This window comes from Xiphophorus maculatus, chromosome 1, assembly GCF_002775205.1.
Source record: "Xiphophorus maculatus strain JP 163 A chromosome 1, X_maculatus-5.0-male, whole genome shotgun sequence".
In the NCBI taxonomy this organism is placed as follows: Eukaryota; Metazoa; Chordata; class Actinopteri; order Cyprinodontiformes; family Poeciliidae; genus Xiphophorus; species Xiphophorus maculatus.
The window spans coordinates 12428862-12451528 of NC_036443.1; the positions used below are offsets into that span (position 1 = coordinate 12428862).

Consider the following 22667-nt stretch of genomic DNA (forward strand, 5'->3'; position numbering starts at 1 on the left):
AAACTGAAGCATGTCTTAAAAAACAACAGCAGAAAGATAAGGGGAAAAAATTGAGGCAGTTTTCTAGAAAGAAAAAGTATTACAGTGATTTTGGTCTTATTTGTTTGTAGGAGTAGTGCACACATAAAGAGCCCTTTTCCAAAAAGAACAACAACTGGCAATAATTAAGGTGAGCTCTTGAAGAAATCTAAGCCTCTTAGCCCACCTTCTGCCATCTGTGGCTCCAATATGAGAGCTCTTACAGGTTCTCCTTTTTTCTTCCTCCTGGAAGGAACAAGGAGTAAAAAAAAATAAAATAAAAAAAGTGTTGCCTAGTCTGCAAGTTCACGTTACAAAGTCAACCTGCTCCCACAGCCACGCCATGAAGGTGGAATAAACCATCTGTGACAGAAAAAGGAAGAAAAAAAACAGGAAGCTGAAAGAGCAGAATGAGAGAGAGAGAGAAAGAGAAAGAGAGAGAGAGAGGGAGAGAAACATGTGCCCTTCACTCTCCCCACAGTAAAGACGCTCTTAACCAGGTCTGACAGCTAACAGATCCTTGGCAATTGGGGTCAGTTAAAGGAAAAGTAGCTCAAGTTTTCTTGGGGCTTTGGCTTCATAGATGTTGAGGAAATGCTGCCCACTGCAGCATCAAAGGGGATTATAGGGACAGGGCCATCTGCCATCTGCACCAGAGTAAGCCTGAGCCCTTTTATGTTTCTGCTGGCGTGTTTGTGTGTGTGTTTAGCAAACTGAAGACGGCGAGACAGAGACAGTGTACTTTTAACTTAAAAGGGCAGCAGAGGTGGAGTGGGGTGGAGTGTGTACTGGGGTGACAGCTTATTTAAACCTAGGCTGAGGGGGGGTGGGGGGGGGGTGGAGGGGCATTAAAGGTTAGCATCATACCAGTTAAATGTGACACTTTGAATCCAACGTTCAGCCTTCTACGGCTTCAGCTATAGCAACAATTAGAGGTGTAACAAGTTCGTCACAGTACTTAAACACCCAAATACTTCTCGTCAAAGTGAAAGTCTGTCTTCCGAAGCTCTATTGGGTTCTCATCTCCATTTTTTTGCTGAAGGAAGGGTATACTGGTTTGATGAACCGCAGCATGTTTTAGACTCTTATTGTGAAGTAAGACAGGAAGTCGTTCTAGAGTTGTCCCCGATGTGCTGATATAACTTCTGTTCAAGGTGGCTGATAAGGTCCTGATTGTAAAACAACTGAAGAAACAGACCACTTGTTAAGCATCATTTTAGCTTTCTGGTAAAAAAAAAAAAACTGAGAATGTTGGAACTGCCTATCTGCAAAATGACACAAAATTAGCATCTGATTCAGGGCTTCTTAAACTAAAGTTTAAATGAGCCTGATCAAATACTGTTAGAATATTAGGACTGGCACACCATTAGATGCTAACTTACAGTAACGAAACCTGAACCGGATGATTGCACAATTTGATTTATAAACTCACAAAATGGGAAGATTCTCAACATTTGTTTTTACATCAGAACCACATTAGAATTAGACGAGCATAAAAAGCGTAGTCATATGGACCAGTCGATCTTTGATTATAAAGAAAGAATCTTGTCTCGATTCTTCCTGAAAACATACCCTAATGCCTTTTGTCATCCAGGCATAAAGTACAAGTTGTTTTTGTTGCGGCTTTATTGGAACACAGTGCCAAACGTTGTTCCCCCTTCACATCTCTAATTTGTTTGGGGTCTTGTTTCTGGCCTCCGCCTGAGAGTGTTTTTTTTTTCTTTTTTTTTTTGCTCAATAGTCTGCTACCTTTTAGCTGAGCCGCCCAGTGCTTGACCTGCTGCCGACGCTTATTTTCGGCACTCTAATTGTCGTTTAATCACATATCAACCTGTCATTTAAAAGACCCCCTTTTTTTTCCACAGAAGAGGGGGGGGCATTTGCATATGTTGTAAAACTAATTCCGATTGAAAGCTCCAGTGGCTGTGAAAGCAGGCGTTCTTTCTCTCTCTTCTACTTTCACACCCGCGTAGACACAGTTAAGCACAAGAGAGTAAAACACCCATACACACACACACACACGCACACACACAGTCTACAGTATCTCACCTTAACAGACAAAAACACACATAGGAAAACGTTCTACCTGATTCTCTCGATTGAGGTGGTTTTATCACATTTGTTAACAGTGTGTGGTGACACATAACGTGTTAGAGTAGGGACAGCGACGAAAGTGATTCAGGGAGCACGTACTCGCGCGAGCCAAAGCAAAGGTGACAGTGAACGTATAGTGTTGTAGAGGAGTCAATTAGAGTTAATAATGTATCACTCTTTCAAATGTTGCATTCATTTGTTCACACTTAGATAAAGCTAGCAAAAAAAAAAAAAAAATAGGTTGTACCGGGTGTGCTGAGAAGACTACGCCACATTTACATTATCGTCCTTATACATCGAGGAGCAACGTTCCGCTTCAGTGGTGGCGGTGGAGTGACGGGCTGCAGGGTGGGAGCTGAGGGGGGTTGTGGGGTGAGAATCATGCCTTTCAGGCCCAAGTATTGCCAGTCCTCAGGAGGTCTCCCCCTCTAATTACAGAGTGGGAGAAAGACAGCTCTTTGTTCTACCCTTTAAAACGTTAATTGATAAAAACCGAGCCAGGGTGGAGGGTGATGTTATGGGTAGATAAAGGTGGGTGAGATTATTTTTGGAGCTTAGTGTCCTTTTTTTAACAAGACGCACTAATCCTGTTAGACGCCGTTTTGCTTCTGCAACTCTGCCTTTCAGGGTCAGGCTGAGTTGTAAGTGCTGCAAATGTAGCACTTCTTCAGGTGGCAGAGAAGGCCGCAATGGCGAACTGTGACACAAAAACTGGCAAGCAATCATGACCTCGAAGAGGAAGTGGCATCTCACTGAAATTCTGAAGAACCTTAATATAAACCGCACAGGACTCCAAACCACTTGCATATTACAGAACATTAGTCGTCTTGCTTTACGTCTATTATTAGCCTGGGGTGAGATTGGTGTGGTACTAATGATGACAAGCAAAACTATCTTTCAAAAGTGTTCATAACCCTTGAACCTTTTCACATTTTGTCAACACAAGCTTCACTGGATTTCATGTGACAGACCAGCTCAATGTAGTTGTAAAGGTGACATGTATTCACACCTTTTTACTCTGACGGCACTCAATAGCATACTGAACAATTAATCACATTCAGAAATCCCCTATTTAGTTCATTTGTGGTCTCATGTCTATTGCAGCTCTGAATCTTCCACCACCGTCTTTCACTGTGGGAGTGGTGTGTTTGGGGGGCAGGCACACTGTTTGTTTTTCACAACACAAGGTTTTTTTGTACGCAAGCCAAAAAGTTAAAGTTTGACGTTTGCCTTGTCACCTAAATGCCATTTAGCAAATATGAAATAGGAATTTGATTGGCTTTGCAAAAATGTTCTGTTTTTCTTTTTGTCACTTTTTTTCAAAAACAGCAAATTTGTACAACCGCGATGCTGTCCTGTCAATAGATTATCCCACATGGGGTTGGAACCTTTGCAGATCCAAAGTCTGGCCTGTCAGTTTAGGTGGACAGTCGTGATTTGGCAGGTCTGTAGTTGTGATTTGCTCTTCATTTTCAGTTGATGCATTGAACAACTTTCTCCCTGACCTATCTGTTGTGTTCGTTTGTCATTGTGTTGCTGTTTGTTCGCTAATCTTCTCAAACAAACCCCACAGGCCTCCCCAGAACAGCTGGATTAAAGTACACACAAGGCAACTGGCTGCATTCAGTTTAATTTAGGTGTTTGATACAAATGTGTCGGTGTTGGTCCACTGCATGAAATCAGCGTGAAGGCTCTGCTGAAAAACAGTATATACATTTTCCAAACACAATTACTTAAAAAAATAGTTTTCACCTAATGATACTGTGAAATCAGGACTGACTTTGTCCATTTCTTTTTAAAAACAGTGAGAACAATAAGTTCCATTTCTACTTGTGCAGGATTGGCCAATCTTATTTGTCAGCAGTTAAGTAGCTGTAACAGGCTTTGCCATGGCTGTAATCTGCTTCTGCTCGTTTAGGCTACCTGGAGTCAACAGAGGCTGAGAAGTGCTGCTACAGTGGCCAAATGGAGTCTGAATATGTTACAGAGGCAATTAAGCATGTTGGTGTGTGTGCACGCACACGGCAGTGTCAAAGGGGCTTAGCCGGGCCAAACATGCCTCATTGAAATGTCCATCTTAAAGCCACCCAAGTTCCTCATGTCCCCGCCTCCCGCCCTCCGACAACCAAGATGCTTCAAGACTGTCAAAAGCATTTTCCACAAAGCTGAGGAGGGGCCGAGGAGAAAAAAAAGAAAGAAAAAAAAAACAGGACCTGCTACTACTGTCACATGCAAGCTCGCGCGTGCACACGCACACACTCACTAGGCTGTCAGGTAAATTAGATCTGAAAGCTGACAATTTCTGACCATATTTCCTTGATTATTTCAAACAAATGCACACCAGCCGCTCTAAGGAGATTAAAGTGACATAAAAGTCCCGAGTGGGAGGAGGGAGGGCAGAGAATCCAGGTCACCCCCATTTGTCCCCCTGCCTGACAGCAGCTATATCGCTATCCAATCCAATAAAAGTCCCCCCCTCCTTTTGCTTTAATTAATTTTACAGCTAGCTTGCTTAATTACTTTCAATCAAAATCCTCTTGCCATCACAAAATTAGAAATGGTTCAACTCCATTAGTCTAAATTCTTCATTTACATACACAAAGACTGTCAGCTCTTGCTAAGCAAACGGCCTCCTGCTTGATGAGATTGTTTTTTTCCTGCACACTCTATCACTCTCTCAGTTACACACATGCATGTGACTGTGGTGTTCTTTTTTTTATTTTGAAAGGAGAAAAGTAGCATTAAATTATTGGAGCCCCTTTACTTAAGACATCCTCTACTTAATCAGAGTTCAGGTAAGCCGCGGTGCACGAAACTGATTAGAAATCCACAAACGGCTCGTCAAAACAACACTCCTCAACCTCAATCAATGCGCAGTGCAATAAACGCTGCACATAGTAGGTACGCCGAACTATCAAACTAACTCGTCTGATATGGTTACAGTAATCTTACATAAATTTGGATTCTTTTAAAAATAAGGTGCCACTAACACCACTGAGACAATGGACGAAGCGACCGGATTTTCAGTGTGACGAGGGGCCCCGTGCCCTGCTGGCCAATCACTTCTACTTGGCACGCAGGCGTCCTCTCCATCACGCACACACTGCCTGAGGTCTTCACATCATCAAGAATTAAGGACATGCAGATAGGGTTTGTGCACTGACCAAAGTGAAAACCCGAGCACACAGTTCCACTACTACTACCTCGTGTCTATGTGTGTGCACGTAGTTTTCCCCACACTACGAGCAGCATAATTAGGTCCAGAGATGAGAGCATTAAGTTGGTATAATACACTCACGACTGCAGCACACTGCTACAAAATGTATAGATGGTAAATGTACATGTTCGTCAGCAGTGTCTGACGGTCACTTCTCCCCATTGCAGATTTGAACCCCTTTTTTTACCTACATGTTGCCATTTCACCCCTTTCACCTCAAAGCAAAGCATTTAGCACCTATGCCTATTTAGCATTGAAGTCAAGTATTTATTATGAAGGTAAATGACCATAAAATGCTCAAAACTCAAGCTCAATTGAATATTATCATTAAAAATTAACTTTGTATTACTCCATATTCCCATTTATTGAGGTCTGATCAATTTTTAGTTCAGTTGCCTCCTATTAAATATGATGGTTTATGACCTCTGGTTAAACCTAAACAACTCTGAGCGAACTCCCGCTGATAGATATTATTCATTGAAGTCATTAAGCTACACTACCTTTCTGCAGACTAATAGTGGAAGATAGAAAATTACTTTCAATTGTCAGGTGTGAAAGGCCAGTTGAGGCATGGTCAGTAGCAATCAGAGACTGGAATCAGTCAATATTTTCCTTGATTGGCATTGATAGATGATTGGCAGGTCAGATATCAAAAAAGGGATTTCTCAGTGTTTCACCCCAACAAATTCAAAGCAATGACAAAGCAGTTGGATAGGGATATAATTTCTTAAATGCTTCTTGGATTTAAAACCACATTTATCAATGAACCTATGGTGCTTTTTTTCCTCTCCTTTATGTGCCAATCATTAGCAAATAAATTGCCAAAAGTCACATTTGGCATGTGGCAGCAAAAGCCCAATCAGTACATACATTTTAAAAACTCTTTATGTTTGAGAATCTATAGAAAAATAACTGGCAAGTCAGACCTCAAAGAAAATCAGTATCAGAAAAGTCCTGTCTTAAAGCACTGACAAAAAGAATGCAAACAACGATTACAAACAAACTAGTAAAAACATATTTATAAGAATAAAGAGTGAGTGGAGGACTATAAATGGGGATCATTATGGGCCAGCAGACTGACTACAATGCAGATCTGACCTGGCCTCTTTTACTCCATGTCTGCAACCACCGGTTTCTCCTGCCCTCTTTAACCAGTCCCCATTAACACTGTTAATTATCTAAATCCATCATTCTTGGGGTAAATGAAGACTGCCTCTTTAATTCAATTTAATAGGATCATTTTCCAACTCACGTTCACTTTAGCCCCAGCTGCCCGCCCACCAGTCCCCCCACAGTGTCCCGTTCCAGCCCCCCACTCTCTGCCCCCACTTTCCACTGCATCTGTGACTCCTTTGGCGGCATCTTCCCTGGTCTGGCTGGGAGCGGGGGCAGAGAGAAGGAGGGGGACGTTTGGCTTGGTGGCAGTGACGGACCGACGGGCTGTTGATCTCCCATGTCTTGTCTTGGCTCGGCTGGTGGCAAGCAGCAGTTCTGGGTTCCCAGTCAGCCGTGCACACAAACACTGACTGACACGCACACACAGACACAGACTCGCAGTACCAGCCCTGTTCACCGGGGCTTAGCTAATCCTGTCACATCAGGCCACATTGGCTGAGTTGAGGTCTTTCACAGCAACACACACACACACGCACGCATACGACTATCCCTCCACACTCCTTCGCCGACTCCTCTTACTCACTTTCACTCTGTCTTACCTTTGTTCATTTCACAAAGTCACAGGGGCTGCCAGCTACTGCCTGCGATTGGAGGGGCGGGAATGTGTTCCAGCAGTAATATTAGAGCGCATCTTACATCTAAATGAACATACATAGAAAAAAGGGCTAAAAAATAGTCACATCAGAATTTTTTTTTTCGTTTATTTTGCGTGAGCCAGTTTAAATGACTGCAGCAAACACGTAAGCATGTCATAAATGTGTTGATAAAATACACAGGTCTAGTTTTTCCTCCTTTATTTTCATGGTGGTGCCCGTTTCAAAAACAGCTTTCCCATGCAACCCCCACCGTGCCCATAGTCTCCTAATCTGAGTTTAAATCTTGCTTTCTAACGATCAAACACAAGTCAAGTTTTTAATAAAGACGCTGTCAAAGTAAATTATCGCAATTATTACTACAACACGAGTGCTTCGTCTCTCTCTTAAATTCTCCTAAGAATTTGTTAAATATTAGCTCCTCTCATCCCATTATTCGATGTGAGGGTAAATTTGTCCCCCCCATTTCCACGGCACACCAATCCAAATCTCCCAGGACTAAATCCACTCAAAGCCACACATGCACACACAGGAGATGCTCCCTTTTTTCCATTTATATTTCTGATGTTCCCAGACGCTCATTCGCGACCGACTCTGGGAGAGATCGGGATGATTTTAGCCATGATTTAATTGGGTTTGTTAAAGGGAGATGTCAGCACAATGGGAGACGAGCCCTCTAAATCCACCATGTTCGCCCAAAATGCCCAGATGAGATAATCACCGGTGACGTCTACGAAAACACTTATTATATTTGCCCATCGCCTGGCTGAAGCTGTTAAAACTCATCAGTGTTATTCCTGCCTTGTTTTTCTCTCGCTCTCTCTCTGGGAAAGTAGCTTAACTTATAGTCAGAACTGTCACCTCTTTTTAAAGAGATAGCGCAGTGCCGCTGTGGATGTGGAAAAAGTTCACCAAGAGGAAAAAGAAAGGGCAACGGGAGCTATCGGGTATCTACTCAATACTCATTTTGTTTGCACCCAATACTAATTAAATAAAACATGCGCAACTTTTTTTTTATTGGTTTTACAACAAAGCCAAAAGAGCATGCAAGTCCACTGTAGTTACACATGTGAAATGAGCCTGTTGGTGACAACAGGAGGAGATTGAAAAAACAGGATCAATATGAGTATTTCTTACAGCTTCATTTATTTTAAATCCAAGCTTTATTTAACCACAGCACAATGACAGGCCCTTGTCAGCTCTAAGTAGCAGCAAGGTGCTTAAAAGCACTACTGCTGCTCAGCAGCAGCAGTGTGACACAAGCTGTTGATTGTGTAAAATAGAAGCAGACTTGATTGCCTGAGTTTTAACTTTTAAAGGCAGAAAAAGATAACACAATGAGCTGAAACACAGGTTTTCAAAGTTTAATGGAATACTTTTTGGGATTTGAATGTAGGACCTGAGTTAATTTTGGCCTTACCTAATAACCTGTCCCCAGCTTGCCTAATAACTCAAGTAAGTTAAATATAGCTGACAACTTACATTGGTGTTTTTCTCCTCTTGCATGAGTCATCAATTTCAACACCTCTCCCAAAGTATACAGTAAGCTTTATAAGGCTTAGTGATGACAGCAAATAAAAAAAAAAACTGGCCCAGTCTGGATCTGTTTATTTTGTGCTCCACCTTTTTTTTTTTCCATATTTGTATATAAAATGTATTTTTAAAAATGTTATCGAAAGTTCTACACTTCTTACTGTGCAAAACAGACATCTGTAAATTTTATGACATTTTCTACCCCCTAAAGGTATATATATATACATATATATATAGTTTATAGTTCTGACCATTAAAATAAGGTTGACTTTTGACATTTTTTATAGAAATATTAAGCAATATTTTTTTTCTAGATACATTAGAAAACATCTACACTTGATGAAAGACAATAACCAATAAACAATAAGTCATAAAAGTTAGAAAGTAATTCAACATAAAAATCTAATTTCATATTGAAAGGGAGTCAAGTGCATTAAAATAATGAAAATGGCACAGACTGGTCTATTTTATTTTACTTTCGCCATATAAATGACTCACAAAAAAAGGAAAATCTATGCTAAATAAACTCTCCTAAGACAAAAAACATTTTAATTTTGATGCCCCGAACAAATATCTCAGTTTTTTTGTCGTTCACCAATAATGTAATTCTGACATGTTATTGATGAAAAAGGGTTGATGGAAAAAGGAAATGGTCGTACCTTTATAATACATAAATCAATTAAATGTAATACCTGCGATGGAAAATTTAGATATTTTAGAGCTTTTTAAGGCCCAGAAGAAACGCTGCCAACTTGGCTAAATGTGGTGAGATGAGTGTATCTTTAGCGCGGGGGGCTAACCCTTCAGAGGCAAGGGTCAGCATATGAAAGACGCAGGTTATCTGCCTCCCGACAGGATATCCTCATGGATCAGCAGCGGAGGATGTTGACCCGCCCAGTTATTAAACAGGCTAATCTGTTCAACATGTCAATGTTAGCACTTTTAGTTGTGATTAATAAAAGACGACCCCTGGAGTGCTGCGTGTGCTTTTTTCACCGCCTCAGGTTGTTTTCATTTGCTTCTTCTTTTTTTTGTGGTTTTTCCTGTTTGGTAATTGAACAGTCCTTTTTTTCCCCATATCTATTTGAATAAACACTCTTAATTATTAACTTTGTTGACAGAATTATTATCCTCAGTGAAACCTCTTTTAGTAGCTCTCTGTGTTTCTCCCCTTTTTTTTTTTTTTTTTTGCCACTGGCAAAGTCTGACTGAGGTATTACAAGGATTCATTAAAGCAAAGGCAACTTTATATTTTATAGATAGGGAACAATGCAAATGTGATGCCTGGCTCTGTGGCCATTTAAGAAATGTTTAAAATGTATGGCCCAGTGGCTTTTTCACAGACTGGTAGTAATAGAGCCGCTCTCTAACAGACTTGCCTCCTAAGTGCCTGGTGCTGTGTCTTAATTTGTAATCTAGTCAAACCAATTGTCCGCTAGCTAAAAAAGGTCACAGAGACAATAGACTACACCGCCTCCCACAATGTAGGGGAAAAAACCCAGAGAGTCTTTTTGTAGCTTTTTAACCAAAGATGTAATTAAGACACCTTCATCTTTAGGGGTGAAAAGGGCACCGACGAGCGCCTTCTGGAAATGCAGCGAGAAACTTAAGCAGTACAGGAAACGCACGCTCAGACTCGGCGTTCGCTTAAATCAGGGTTCCTTCATGTTTGTCATGCAACAGCTTAAGGCATGCTCAAAACTCTATAGATTTCTCAGCCATTCACATTCTTATTATAACATAAATAGTTGACGTTTACTGTAGATTTGAGAAAGAAAGCAAGACAAAAAGAATAAAAGATTGACAAAGGAAGGACAGAATGAAGAAAAATAGGAAAGACATTTAAAAAAGAAGAGGGAACAAACAGGGGGAGGAGAAGTAGGACACAATAAAGGACAAAAGGATGGAGGAAAATAAGGGCAAAATGTATGGATGTAAAGACTGAAGAAAGGAAATGGATAGGTAGTACACAAAGATAGAAGATGAAAGGTGGGAAGAAAAGACATGGGGAGGGAGAGAAAAACAGGCACAACAAAGAAAGGATAAATGGACATGGGTGAACAAAAGGAAGGAGACAAAGAAGAAAGTACGAAATAAGCAAGAACATAAGAAAGAATAAGAAAATGGATTTGTATGGAAAAGAAAATATTTTTGGACAATAAGACAGGGAAATAAGTCTGGGAAAAAATATTTTTCCTTCTTATTATTTTCTTTTCCCACATTAATTCAAGCCTGGAAAAGACTGAAATCCAACTCCAGACTTTTCCAGACAGCTATAGCAACTCCCTTGTCTCTGTCACGAAGGATCCACCAGCTCCAGCAGCCCGATTCTATACATTGTAACCCAACAACTGTGGCAAAGAGAGCTTGATGAGTAAAACAAAAAAAAAAAAAAAAACAGTGATGCAAAGCAACACGGGAGAAGGCAGAGGGGGGACTTAAAGGACGTGATTTATCTGGGCTTGATTGCGTGTTAATCGAGGTTACGTGTATTAAGTGGAATCTAATTGGAACAGACACTGGCAGTCTGACAGATCGACATGATGCAGATGGATTGAGATGGAGGGGGGGATGAGAGGGAGGTGAGAGAGACAGAGAATAGGGAAGAGGAGCAGAGAGGAGTAGAAAGGAGAGAAAACAACAGGGGCAAAAGAATGTAACAGTTTCTTCACGAACACCACCGAACAGGAGGAGTTTTATGACACAGAACGTTAAAAGAAAACGTGAAGAAGAGAAAGACCTCGGCCGGGTCGTTCCACATGCGTCTCGTGATTGGTGGATAATGGAACGTGTAGAGGAGGACACACACCAGTGAGATTCTGAGTGACACAACAGGGCGCCTGGAGTTTGTCCTCCCCCTCCAGTTGCCACAAACATCTCGTTTCTGCTTTATTGGTAACAAGAGTTTAAAATAAAAAAAAAAGTAAGAGAATAAGAGCTCGAGTGACAGCTGCTGCATCGTTTCTCACCTCGACGAGGAGACAGGCAACTGTTCCCCTGGTCTCTCTGAGTCCTCACTGTTCCTGACAGGCGACAACTGTTTCCAAAAGCACCCTCTCCCCAAATCTGAGGCATTTAGCCTGGAGGGATGAATGACGCTTTCAAATGTTGCCAGAGTGACAAATCATAAAAATGGACCACCTGTTAAGGTCAAGCAACTGCTAACTCATGGCTAATATACAGGGCAAAGAAGGAGAACTTTGTTTGTAGAAAAGGAAATTATGACTACACACACACAAACACACACACCGTGCATGGCTGTAGATGCGTGCAGTAATACAAAAAGGTGAATGACAACAATGGTCCCTATGATGCAAATACGCTTGGAGAATAGCAGAGTTTTTTTTAGATGTAAGCTAGTATTGGTGCACAGCATCATAATATATTAAACCCGAAACCTAACTTTTGTTTTTTTTTTAATAAAGCGCTGAATGGGTTAATTTCAAATATTGATAAAAGAAATAAAAACAGAGTTAAAAAAAATTATTGAAACTTTCTTCAACTCCTAATTTCTGATGCACACACTCTAGCCAGGTAGGGGGCAGTAATGCCTCTGACGTTTGTATACCAGCAGTAAAAAAGACGTGCAAGATGACCTGTGCAGAGCAGCACTTCAGATCTATGTTAGTGGGAGCAAAAACAGCAGAAAACTACTTGATCAAAAACGATTTGATTATTGGACAGAGCAAAACCGGGTTGTCACTCTGTTGGTGTTTAAATCAGGTTTAAAAATACAGCAAATCCACATAAAAGCATCACTTCCTCGAATTGGTGGCCCTAAACATAGCGAAGCAAGAACAAATGAACCGTAATCGTAGATTCAAGAATGTTTCCAAAGAGCTAAATAAAAATAAAAAAACCCAAAAATGTTTATCATTGAACTGTGGTCTGCAGGACACAGCAGCACTCAAAAACTTCACTCATCAACAGAAAATGTCTAAATCGTTCCCGACGTGATCCCGTCACAGCTCAGAGACAGGGGAGTTGCTTCGGTCATCGTTCTGATTTGATCCATTCTGACTGTTACACTAATGGCATTAATAAGGGGCAAAACTGCTATTTTGAAACCGAATTTTGCTCTTCTTCATTTGGCCAATTCTCTTCCGACACGAAAGTCTCCGCAGCTGGAGGGTGGGCGTGAGTTTGCATGTGGGGGGTGTGTGCGTGCGTGTGTGTGTGTGGGCCCTGCTATCATCCAATAGATAGAAGGTCATCTCTATTGTAGCACTGATGGATCACAGCATTCTGCAATAGTTAAAAAACAAAAACACAAGGCTGGAAATGTGACTCCCCTCCTCTGACAGATGAAGTCGCATTCACCAGATGGGTGGATAAACCGAAAAGAGCAGCAGACTTTGGGTTCTTAAAAAAATAATGAAATGAGCACTGAATTAGGATGAATCCACAAAAATACCCCATAAAAGTTTATGGTCCAAGGCTAATAAAACAAATTTGTCCTTGAGGTTCATATTTATATTACTTTACATGGATCACTGCAAAGTCAGTGTGCATATTTGCTGCATGTTTGTGTTTAATGTAAGTATGCATGTGTGTGTTCAGCCCTCATCAGCTGCTAACATTGAGAGGATGACACTTTGTGATCAAGGACATGAATATCTCATTGATTTTTAGGGGCCAGCTTAACTATCCATTCCAATTGATTTTTAGCTTTGCTGGGTGTGCGAGTTATGGCAGTTTTAATGTATCATCTGTATGTGTACTCATCGCCCCGCTGCAAAGACCAGGTTCACAACAGGCTGTGGAAAACAAAAAGCATATACAGCAGGGACTTCTTCCTTTTTCTCTTCTATTTTAACATACTTTTCTAAGAAAAGAAGCAATATGGTGGGAACACTCTTTCTATCTCCAATATTCTCTGCCTCTGTAGAGCATCTAGTAGTGACTAACAGTTTCTTTTCATCATCGTCATGGAACATCAGACCAGTGCCGTTGAATGAGACGTAATCCAATATAAAGCAACAGTTTCATGCCAGTTTTGCAGGGGTTATGCTTTGCAGAAAGGAGTAGAAATTTCAACAGACATCCTGCAAGCTTTGCCACAAACCATCGCCACAAAAAAACAACAACAAAACAAAAAAAACACAGTACATATTTGTAAGACTTTTTAGACTTTTATTTTTAGGCGTAATTGCTTACAATTAGACAAGTGCTGCAATAATACCTCAAATTACAGTGGATTAACAATTCATATCAACTATTAATAATCAATGATTTGATGATGTAAGAGACAAAGTCAGGGCAATGTGATCCAAAAGGCGATCTAAAGTCATCTGTCAGGTAGAAAGTCATTAAAATAGAGGCTCGTTTTCCTGTGCCAAGCTTAGGTTTCACCGTGCCACGGATACATTTCTATTCTTCGCCGATGTCCCGCGTTCTCATATGATATCATCTCTTTTGAGAACATCACTCTCGATGTCTGATGTGTTTTCGCCCAACTCAAATTTGTTGCTTTCTTTTTTTTTCTGGACCTACAAGCGATTTGGATGTAGCAGCCCTCTGTGTGAGGTAACTGCCTTTTGTTGGGTGAAAAATGGACTGCGTAAAGCACACTTTACTCCATCTCTGTCCTTTAAAAAAAAACAAGTCTGCTTAATTAATGTTTTACAAGTGCCGCTGTATTCTTGGTAGAAAAAAAAAGCCTCTATCAAAGCCGGCAGGTTCAGATTACGTACGCTAATTGAAATTCTGAATTTCTAAGCCAACGTCTTTTTTTCTTTTAGCCCTCTCTCCTCTTGCTCCTTCTCCCTTCTCACACAATAAAGCTGAGCGTTTTGCAGTCCACAAATGGCATCAAATCGTCTAAGTAATATGGGCTTTTCTATTTTATTTTTTTTCCCTGCATTCTCATGTTCTGCTAGCGGGTTCATGAGACAGCTTAATAAAGCAGTAAATGCTTGGGGAAGCCTGGGAGCCCCACCACGTTGGTGCGAGCGCGCGTGCCGGCGTGTGCACGTGTGTTTTACCTCCACCGGAGACCTCAAAGCAGGAGGCAAAGCCCTGGTTCCACACACTCAACAGATTTTCCTGGAGAATAAAGACACTGAACAAAAGAGGATGACTAATGCCGCGACCAAAGCCAAAAAGTAAGACACTTATCCCATGAGTTGACATTCATGGAGCCCATATTAATGCATTTTGTACTGGATGAATGCAGGGTAATTTACAGGTTACACACGCGGTGGGTGCTGCAGGAACGAACGGTGTGTGAACAGCTGCAGGTGTGGAGAGCCTCCGTTTGGACAGGCATCACAGACACGCCAAACAGGCACAATAGGGTGAAGCATAGGTTTCTATGCACTAGTGACAATGATCTAAGACGTAGTTGGAGATCGGATCAAGTCGGATATGGAGGAAAATCTTTTTTTTAATCTCACTTCATTCTCTGCATATACCTCTGTTGGCTTCAAAGGGAAGCGTTCAGCCCCTTCCTGCCATCGGTGTTTATCTAGAAAGGTAACTGTAACAGATGATTACATAAATTACAGAGTTAAAAAAAAAAAAAAAAGTCACGCTTCATAACCTTTGTTCTGAGTTAATGATTGCTGCGAAAGAAAACTGCTTCTCTTTCTTTCTCTTTTATATTCACCCAAACTCCCTCCTTTCAGAGAGGGTCATTATTTTATTGTCCTGTTTTGCAAGCATTATAACTTCGCTTTCTTCTTCCCCCAAGGTCAGTTTCTAGTCAGGCCACATGCAGACTATTTACACATGGGGCTTTTTCAGGTCAGTTCCATTGTATTTACATCAAATAATTTTGATAAGGGATGTAAAAGACCTATAAAACCGACATCATAAAAAGGAGAGGTGCAGCAGAAATAAGGACAAAAGATCAACGGCTGATTTTTTTTTTCCTCTTATCTTGGACACGTTGATATTTTTTGGGCCAACTCTTGTCACTTCCTCAAACAACAATCCTGATATTTCTTCTCTTTCTGCGAAGAGCTCCACCCAATTTCCAACTCTTAAAGTAGCGCACTTTGCCACTTTTTTCATTTTTTGAAAGTTGGGTTTTGTAATATATTTTGATTTTCTTTTTTTCTAAAAAATAATAGAACCAAAACTGGCTTCGGATTCAATTTTTGTTGTTTTTTATTGTTGGGTTTTCTGATATCCAAGCAAGCTTATTTCAGGTAAGAACTGAAATGTCAAAAATTAAACACATATAATGCTTTATTTCAAAAACTCTTGAACAAAGTGGGAATTTGAAAGATTTGTTTTGTCATTCCATCTGGAGCCAGATTGATAATCTAGGGTTTAAGATCAAGAACAAAAGTAATCTAAAGGCTAAAAGTAGTGACGCTTTTTCGATTAGTGATTTAAAACATTTGATAAACCAAACAAGTCTATCACCTAAATCTACGTAATAAAACAACAATTTTTTAAAAGTCTTTTCAATAATGGAATAAGAAATAAAGTTTACAAACACAAACTTCTTCCCACACCAATTCTGTATTTTTCCAAATGTATCCAAACTTGGAAACCAATCCAGTCACATTCCAGACTTCTCCAGACTGCACAGGAACTAAGTATTGTGAGATTTAGTCCGATGGCTCCCCGGTCCAACCTGCAATGCCAGCTCTTGTTTCATAGAGAAGTACCTCCCCTGTTATCTCCCCAGCACTATAATCACTTAACAAAGACTTGGGCATTTGCACAAATTAAAACATCAATAATGCATAAGTGCTTTTCAGTTTTGAGCAATAGTGTCCCCGGATTTGGATGAAATACCCCCCTCTGCCAGTGGAAAAAAAACTCTACCCCTGCATCTCCTGTTCCATGAACAACTTAAAGAAGCAACTGTTTAGCTGAGAGCAGCAACCCCAACCTTTCCCCCAGCCCCCTCTGCTCAGGCTGTGGTGAGCGTTTGGGATCCGCTCTGGTGACGGGACAAAATGGCTGAGGCCGAGTGGGATGCAGAAGTTGTTTTAAAGCAGCAGGCAGTAAGTGGTGGTGGTGCATCAGTGCAAACAGACAACACCCTCAAGTTGCGCAGCGTGGCATCCTTCCATAAACAACACCACCGCTGCGTCCCCAACGTTTATGATTTGTGGTCAGAACGGCAACGCGGGCCTGATTCCGATCCAAGTCTGCGTGTTTGCTCTACCCTCGCATGGCTAAATCTGCCCAACCTTAGTCTCTTATTTTCCCCAGATGAAAACACCAGACATCTTATATGGCTGTCAGAGAGGTCTGCCTGAAACGAGTTACATGAGAACATTACACTTGGACAGGGAGAGGAAGGGCGGGGGCATCATGGGAACGAGGCTTTGCAACACTTCAAAACCAGGATGCTGTTCAGGCTACTGTTTAATTTAGAGAGAAAACCTCCTCCATATTTATTGCTGCAGTTGTGACCGAAGTTGCGCTGAGTGTGGAGGAGTTAGATATCATTACCGGACTAGTAAATCCATGACTAGTACCGCCGCAGAGCCAATGGAGGACCAGCCATTCTATACAGATGGCCTCAAGGACAATTAGCGATAATGATTGGTTGCCACATAAATGAGAGAAACTCTATTTGCTGCTGCACTTGCTGATGATCACAGACGAAATGCTGCTGTTAATAATATGGATGGATGCTATAAAGGAATAGTTTAGAATGTCTAAAGCTGCTAAGAAGGTTATAAGCAACTAATTTTTGTAACCTTCTTGGTACATTTGGTATAAACCCAGATTATTTGGCCCTGCAGTTGAAGCTAACGGCTCGTCTAAGAAAAGCCAAGACCACAGCAGACGTCTAGCATCTTAAAACTCACAAATACCTAAGTGGTTTGTAGGGACCTATAAATTGTTGCCAAACTTGCATCAGTCTATTAGTTACACAAAAGAAAAAAAAATACACATACTAGTAAAATGGAGGTAGCATGCTACTAATTATCTTTCCCTGTGAAAAACACACCAAGTACAAAACAAATCAAGCATTTCCAGAATAACTGTTTGATATAAAGTCAAAGCAGAGCTAATACAGGTGTGTGCTGTTTTTCAATGTTTTACACTGCTTTGCTTTTCTGTTTCATAGTTATTTCAACCAGAAATGATTTAACACTTTCTGTTTTCAGTAGGGTACATTTCAAACAGGAAGATGATTGATGGCATATTACCTCTGATCTTCACTTTTTTGTGTAAACAGTCATCAACTTCTGTGTAAATAACTTCCAAATTGTAAACATGAAATTTTTTGAATGTTCTTTAAATAGTGTTTCTCATAAAACTCTGTGATGGTTTTGAGACCGGAGTTGTTTTAAGGCAATAATGAGCCTAAAGCTAACTATCTGTTTCCTTCAGCCTCCGAGACCAACTTAACTGGTTTTGTACTAAATAAAGCAAGTTATCTACTGCAGTTAAGATATAACCTTGGGGAGTGGCAACTTCTCATGGAACAAAATCTCTCTTTGAAGTTGTATTGGCTGTCACCTAGAGACTGGAAAAATAAAGGCTATGAAAAGAAATGTTAAACCCTTATGTAAGTGGGCATATGAGGCTGGACATCAAATTGTATCTGCGCAAGTCACATAGTTCTTGAGTTGCCCTGGTATGTTGACACATGGTTCCAAAAGTGTTAAAGAAAACTCAAAATCATTGAAATAGTTTGCCTCACCACATTTTAGGCACTAAGTAAAAAAGAAACAATGAGAGAGTGACAGAGAAGACAGGAAGTACTGTGATAAGACTGCAACTAGCTAACTGCTCGGTGCTAAAGACAGTAAAGTCAGCATCTGCCTCGGGGCTTTGTATTGGCACCAGACTAAAGGACTATTGGACTGTTTGTAATAATGCATTTGATCGTCTGGTTCAAAATCTAAGCAGCTTGAAGTTTAAGTAACCTTTAATCAAGTTGTGAAAACACAAAATGGCAGCCTTTGTAATGCTTTTTTGACCACTCCTGAATGAAACAGGCATAAAAACTTTGACATACCAGTCAAACCTGGAAAGAATACACTGACTACATATTCTTTAGAGCACAGCTTATGATTAGAAAAAAATTATATTTATGAAATTTTTAAAAAAGCCATTTATAGTTTCCCCAAGAGTATTACTAATACCTTGTCTCATCTTGTTCTTGTGAAGCCAACATCATAGTGTTTGCCAGATCTATCAGTCCCCTGCCCCCCAACATTAATTGCTTCTAACCTCATAGCACAACCTAAATAAAATCCTGAACCCTTTAAACTCTCTTGGTTACACACCCTGAAAACCGGCCGTCTTTAAGTATCCGTTTCTCACTGTAATATGTGAGGAAAACACAGCAAAGATAACTTCAAATCCTTTACAATCATCACATTATCATGAAAAATAAGAGCTGAGACAAACAGCACAGTGATGTAAAATATTATCTCCTCAATCATATCCTTTTTCCCCAGATATCTTCATCTCCCCCCCTCTTCCTCCCTCCCTCCCGTCTCTGTCAGTTAGTCTGGCAAACAATCCCCTTGTTAGCAAACTGTTAAGACAGCCGCTTGGTATACAAATTGCGCTCGACCAAGCGAATTTGTTTTGCAAGGGTGACCTGTTTAATCATCTCATTTTCTTTGGCGGACAGTTATTCATCTGGTTTCCACGGTTACCGGGAACATTAAGGGGCTACAGTAATAAGGCTGGAGAGTCAAACAGGTAATAAAAAAATTAACGCCATTTTCCAGCAGCCGAGGACAGTGGGTGAAATGAATCAAGGGAGAGGTGGGAGAAGCAGCGGCGGGGAGGGCTGGGTGAATGTTGGGGTGGGGTACGTTGGGGAGGGGGTTCCAATATTGTCCAAACAATAAGTGGTTATTTTACTCTGTAGATCAGGTGGTGCTGTTATGGACATGACACTTTGGGCACAGAGTAGGAGAGATAAAGCTTTTACCGTGGCCCTGCTCCGGTTTTATTGTCATTTTGTGATTGCATATCAGAACAATTAAAAGTTAGTCCAAGATATCTATCAACTTTGCTCGTTTTTTATTCATCCCGCGCTTCAGAGGGAAGATAATTTACACCACTTGCAATGCAACGTGTCAACAATAATGCAAGGGAAAAGATGACATTTAGACGCCCTGGTGAGAAATGTTTTAGAGTCTCCATAACTTTCATCAAGTTTAATGCTTTTGTTATCTCCCAGAAAAAGAAAACTGAGAAATGGGGGAAAAAAACCTTTATATAGAGATGGTTGCTTTCTGGCTATCATAAACTGTGACCTAGACATAAATCGAGGGAGTCCAACTTCGCGCCAAATATAGAAAATTCCGGCACAATAGGGGGAACAGGTGCTGAGGACCCGCAGAAAGTGACGAAGCAGGAGAGCCGTGTGTCTGCTGAATGCCAAATAAGGCAGCGAGGCACGCTGCACCGACAAGGCACAAACAACCAACCCTGATGTGATTCTCTGAGTCTGATGAGTGTCACAGATTTTTTGCAACAAAAATCCTCAGTTAAGACACTCTTCAGTGTCTCCAAGAGCAATAACTGAACAAGAGAAAACAAGCAGCAAATTTTATGCATTACTCATTTCTCCACTCCTCTCAAAAGTATGTCCAATTGACGGCACAGGCTTTGGCACTCCTGAAAATATGCACAAAAACCTCTCAACCTAGCCCTTAATCATTCAAATCGTCTGGTTTAACCTGTATTTGGGCATTTTATCCTGGCAACACCTTTCCAACACAACATCAAATCGAATTCTTTCACTTTTCGCTGATGACTTTCTCATAAATTCGTCGGAGAGAGGAGCGACAACTGCTGGTACAGAACAACTCTTGTTGAAAGGGAGGGAGAAAAAGAGATTGTCAGCCGACCCAGCCTCATCCTAACACACACACGCAAACACCCCCACTAGCAGCACGCGCACAAACACACACACACTCCTGCAGAGAAACCTACGGTACACACTCTAGCATCAGACCGCTCGCATGTTGCAGGGAGCTCTCTCCTCTCCTTGCCCGGAGAAACAAACTCTGCAAATATGAGGGGTGAAAATCCTCAAAAGGGCGCCCAGAACAGACAGCAAAAAGGCTAAGCCCGGGCTCGGAAACTGCCAACTGTTCTGTTAACAGCCTCTTAACAGGTGTGGGCTCTAGAACCATGTAATCCTATCAAGTTACAGAGTTTTAAAAAAAGGGAAGAAATCCGACAAACTGCACGCTCCTAAACTCCCCCCCCCCCCCCCATCTCTCCTTCTCTTTTCTCCATCCTTCCCCCCTACCTCCTCCTCTCCTCTCTTTCTGTTGTGACAGAAGTGAACAGCTGGGCTTCAGATTTATCATGTACAGACAGTAATTATTGCTGGTGCTGCCTGCTACCGACCCAAGTGAATAGAATGTCACATGAAAAAAAAAAAAATCATACATGCACATATATATACGGCAGAAGGGGAGCTGAAGTTAAAACGTGCCAGCCTAGGAAAATGTGTGGCGCTAAAAGCAGCCTTTAAACGTCATAACCATTTACCTTTTTGGTTTAAAAAATAAAAAATAAAAAAATCAAGTTTCTGCACAGGTTTTACAAAGATGAATCTGTAGTCAGAATAAGTCAATTCAGGTTTGAACAGTTTTTTTCATGTCTGTCTCCAAAATTTTCTTTATAACAAATACAGAAAGAGCTTTTTTTGTGTGTTTTCACAAAAATAATAAAGATTAAATGACTCTCAAATTGTGCTTATTTTTTCTCTGTAGGATTATCTATTCCAGGTTTTACCAGTTTAAGTATTTAAAATTTTGGATTAAAAATAAAAATGGCTGTCTCATGTCTCTCCCCGACACAGTTTTGCCCTGGACGAAGAGCCATTTCGACCATATTACAAACAATTTCACAACGCTGCTGTTTGCAGTCAAGTAAACTCTGACTCTCTGACTACATGCTACAAATATTTTGTCAGACATGGCATAGATTGAAAAAAAAAAAAGGTTCTCATGGTGTTTTTTTTTCTCAAGTCTTGAATTCCTGTCAAAGAAAAGGTGGTAGAGAAGTGAAACTGAGAAATGTACACGGCACCAAAGTGAGAAGGCAGATTTGCTCCAACACCCACTCCTCTCTATGCTTTTATTTAAGTTTTTTTTTTATCACCCGGGTATGATTAACTAAACTTTCCAACATGAAAAGAAAAAAACAAGGAAAAGTTGCTGATATTGGACCACACAAGGTGTCTCTGTTGTTATCTGCTATGCGTCTGACCCCACCTGCCGTATTTATCCCCGAGATAAGCAGGTCAGCAGATAAAGCATTCTGTTATTAACAATGCCAATCATTTCCTGCTTTCTTTCCCATGAAAGTCTCATCCGAATGCCCGCTTTGCCCACGTATGGGCTGTTTTCACACCTTAAAGCCCCCTCCGCCACATTTAAAAGGATTAGACGCCACATTTTGTGCCGGCTTAATGTCTCTTTCAGCCGGTCTAATAAGTGCGTCTCGATAAGCGAAGCATGCAAATTCATTCATGGCCAGTTGAGACCGTGCTTTCAGACAAACGTCTTAAAGTCTTCCTCTCTGCTAATTACCTCTTCATTTTCCCCTTTTTTCTCCCCTCTCTTATAAAGCATATCGACTACTAGAGATTATTCTACTCCCTGATTTTTGCATGAAATCATAATTTCATATATGAGATAGGGTTATGGAGTCCAAAAGGGATAAAGTTGCAGGACACTTTTCTTTCAACTCCACACACAGTGAGTAACTTAATGGAGTTTGTTGAGACTTTAAATATAATAAAATATTTTCCCATGTCATATACAAATAGGAATTGGGTTTTTTTAAGGAAGGTTTGGTTATGCTATTTTATTTATTAAATTAACAAATCTGCATGATCCACAATAATAATTTTAGATAATAAAGCCAATGAAGACCCCGGGTGCAACCTGTTTATCATTCTGGAATATTTCTTCACCAAGTATTAATTAGGCCATTACTCCAGATTGGTGACGGGGAGCTTTGAGGTTTTAATTAGGTGCTGGCCACTGCATGAGTGCACAGGAGTGAAGAAAGGGGGTGGTGATGCCTCTTGCCTCGCTCCTGGCCCATATCAAGTACCCCCCTGAACACTTCTG

At 40.8% G+C, this 22667-nt stretch overlaps 1 protein-coding gene across 4 annotated transcripts in view; it reads right to left on the bottom strand.

Annotated features, from left to right (window-relative positions):
* The window catches only part of casz1 (castor zinc finger 1), a 215705-nt gene that overhangs the window by 69998 nt on the left and 123040 nt on the right, over positions 1–22667 (bottom strand). Inside the window, exon 2 of one of the 4 annotated variants that reach the window (XM_023327581.1) lies at positions 7045–7143. The exons of the other annotated variants lie outside the window; for them this stretch is intronic. Within the exon in view, the coding sequence (XP_023183349.1) occupies positions 7045–7054 (10 nt within the window). The 5' untranslated portion in view covers positions 7055–7143. The remainder of the gene's footprint in view (positions 1–7044; positions 7144–22667) is intronic. 4 annotated transcript variants of the gene reach the window in all.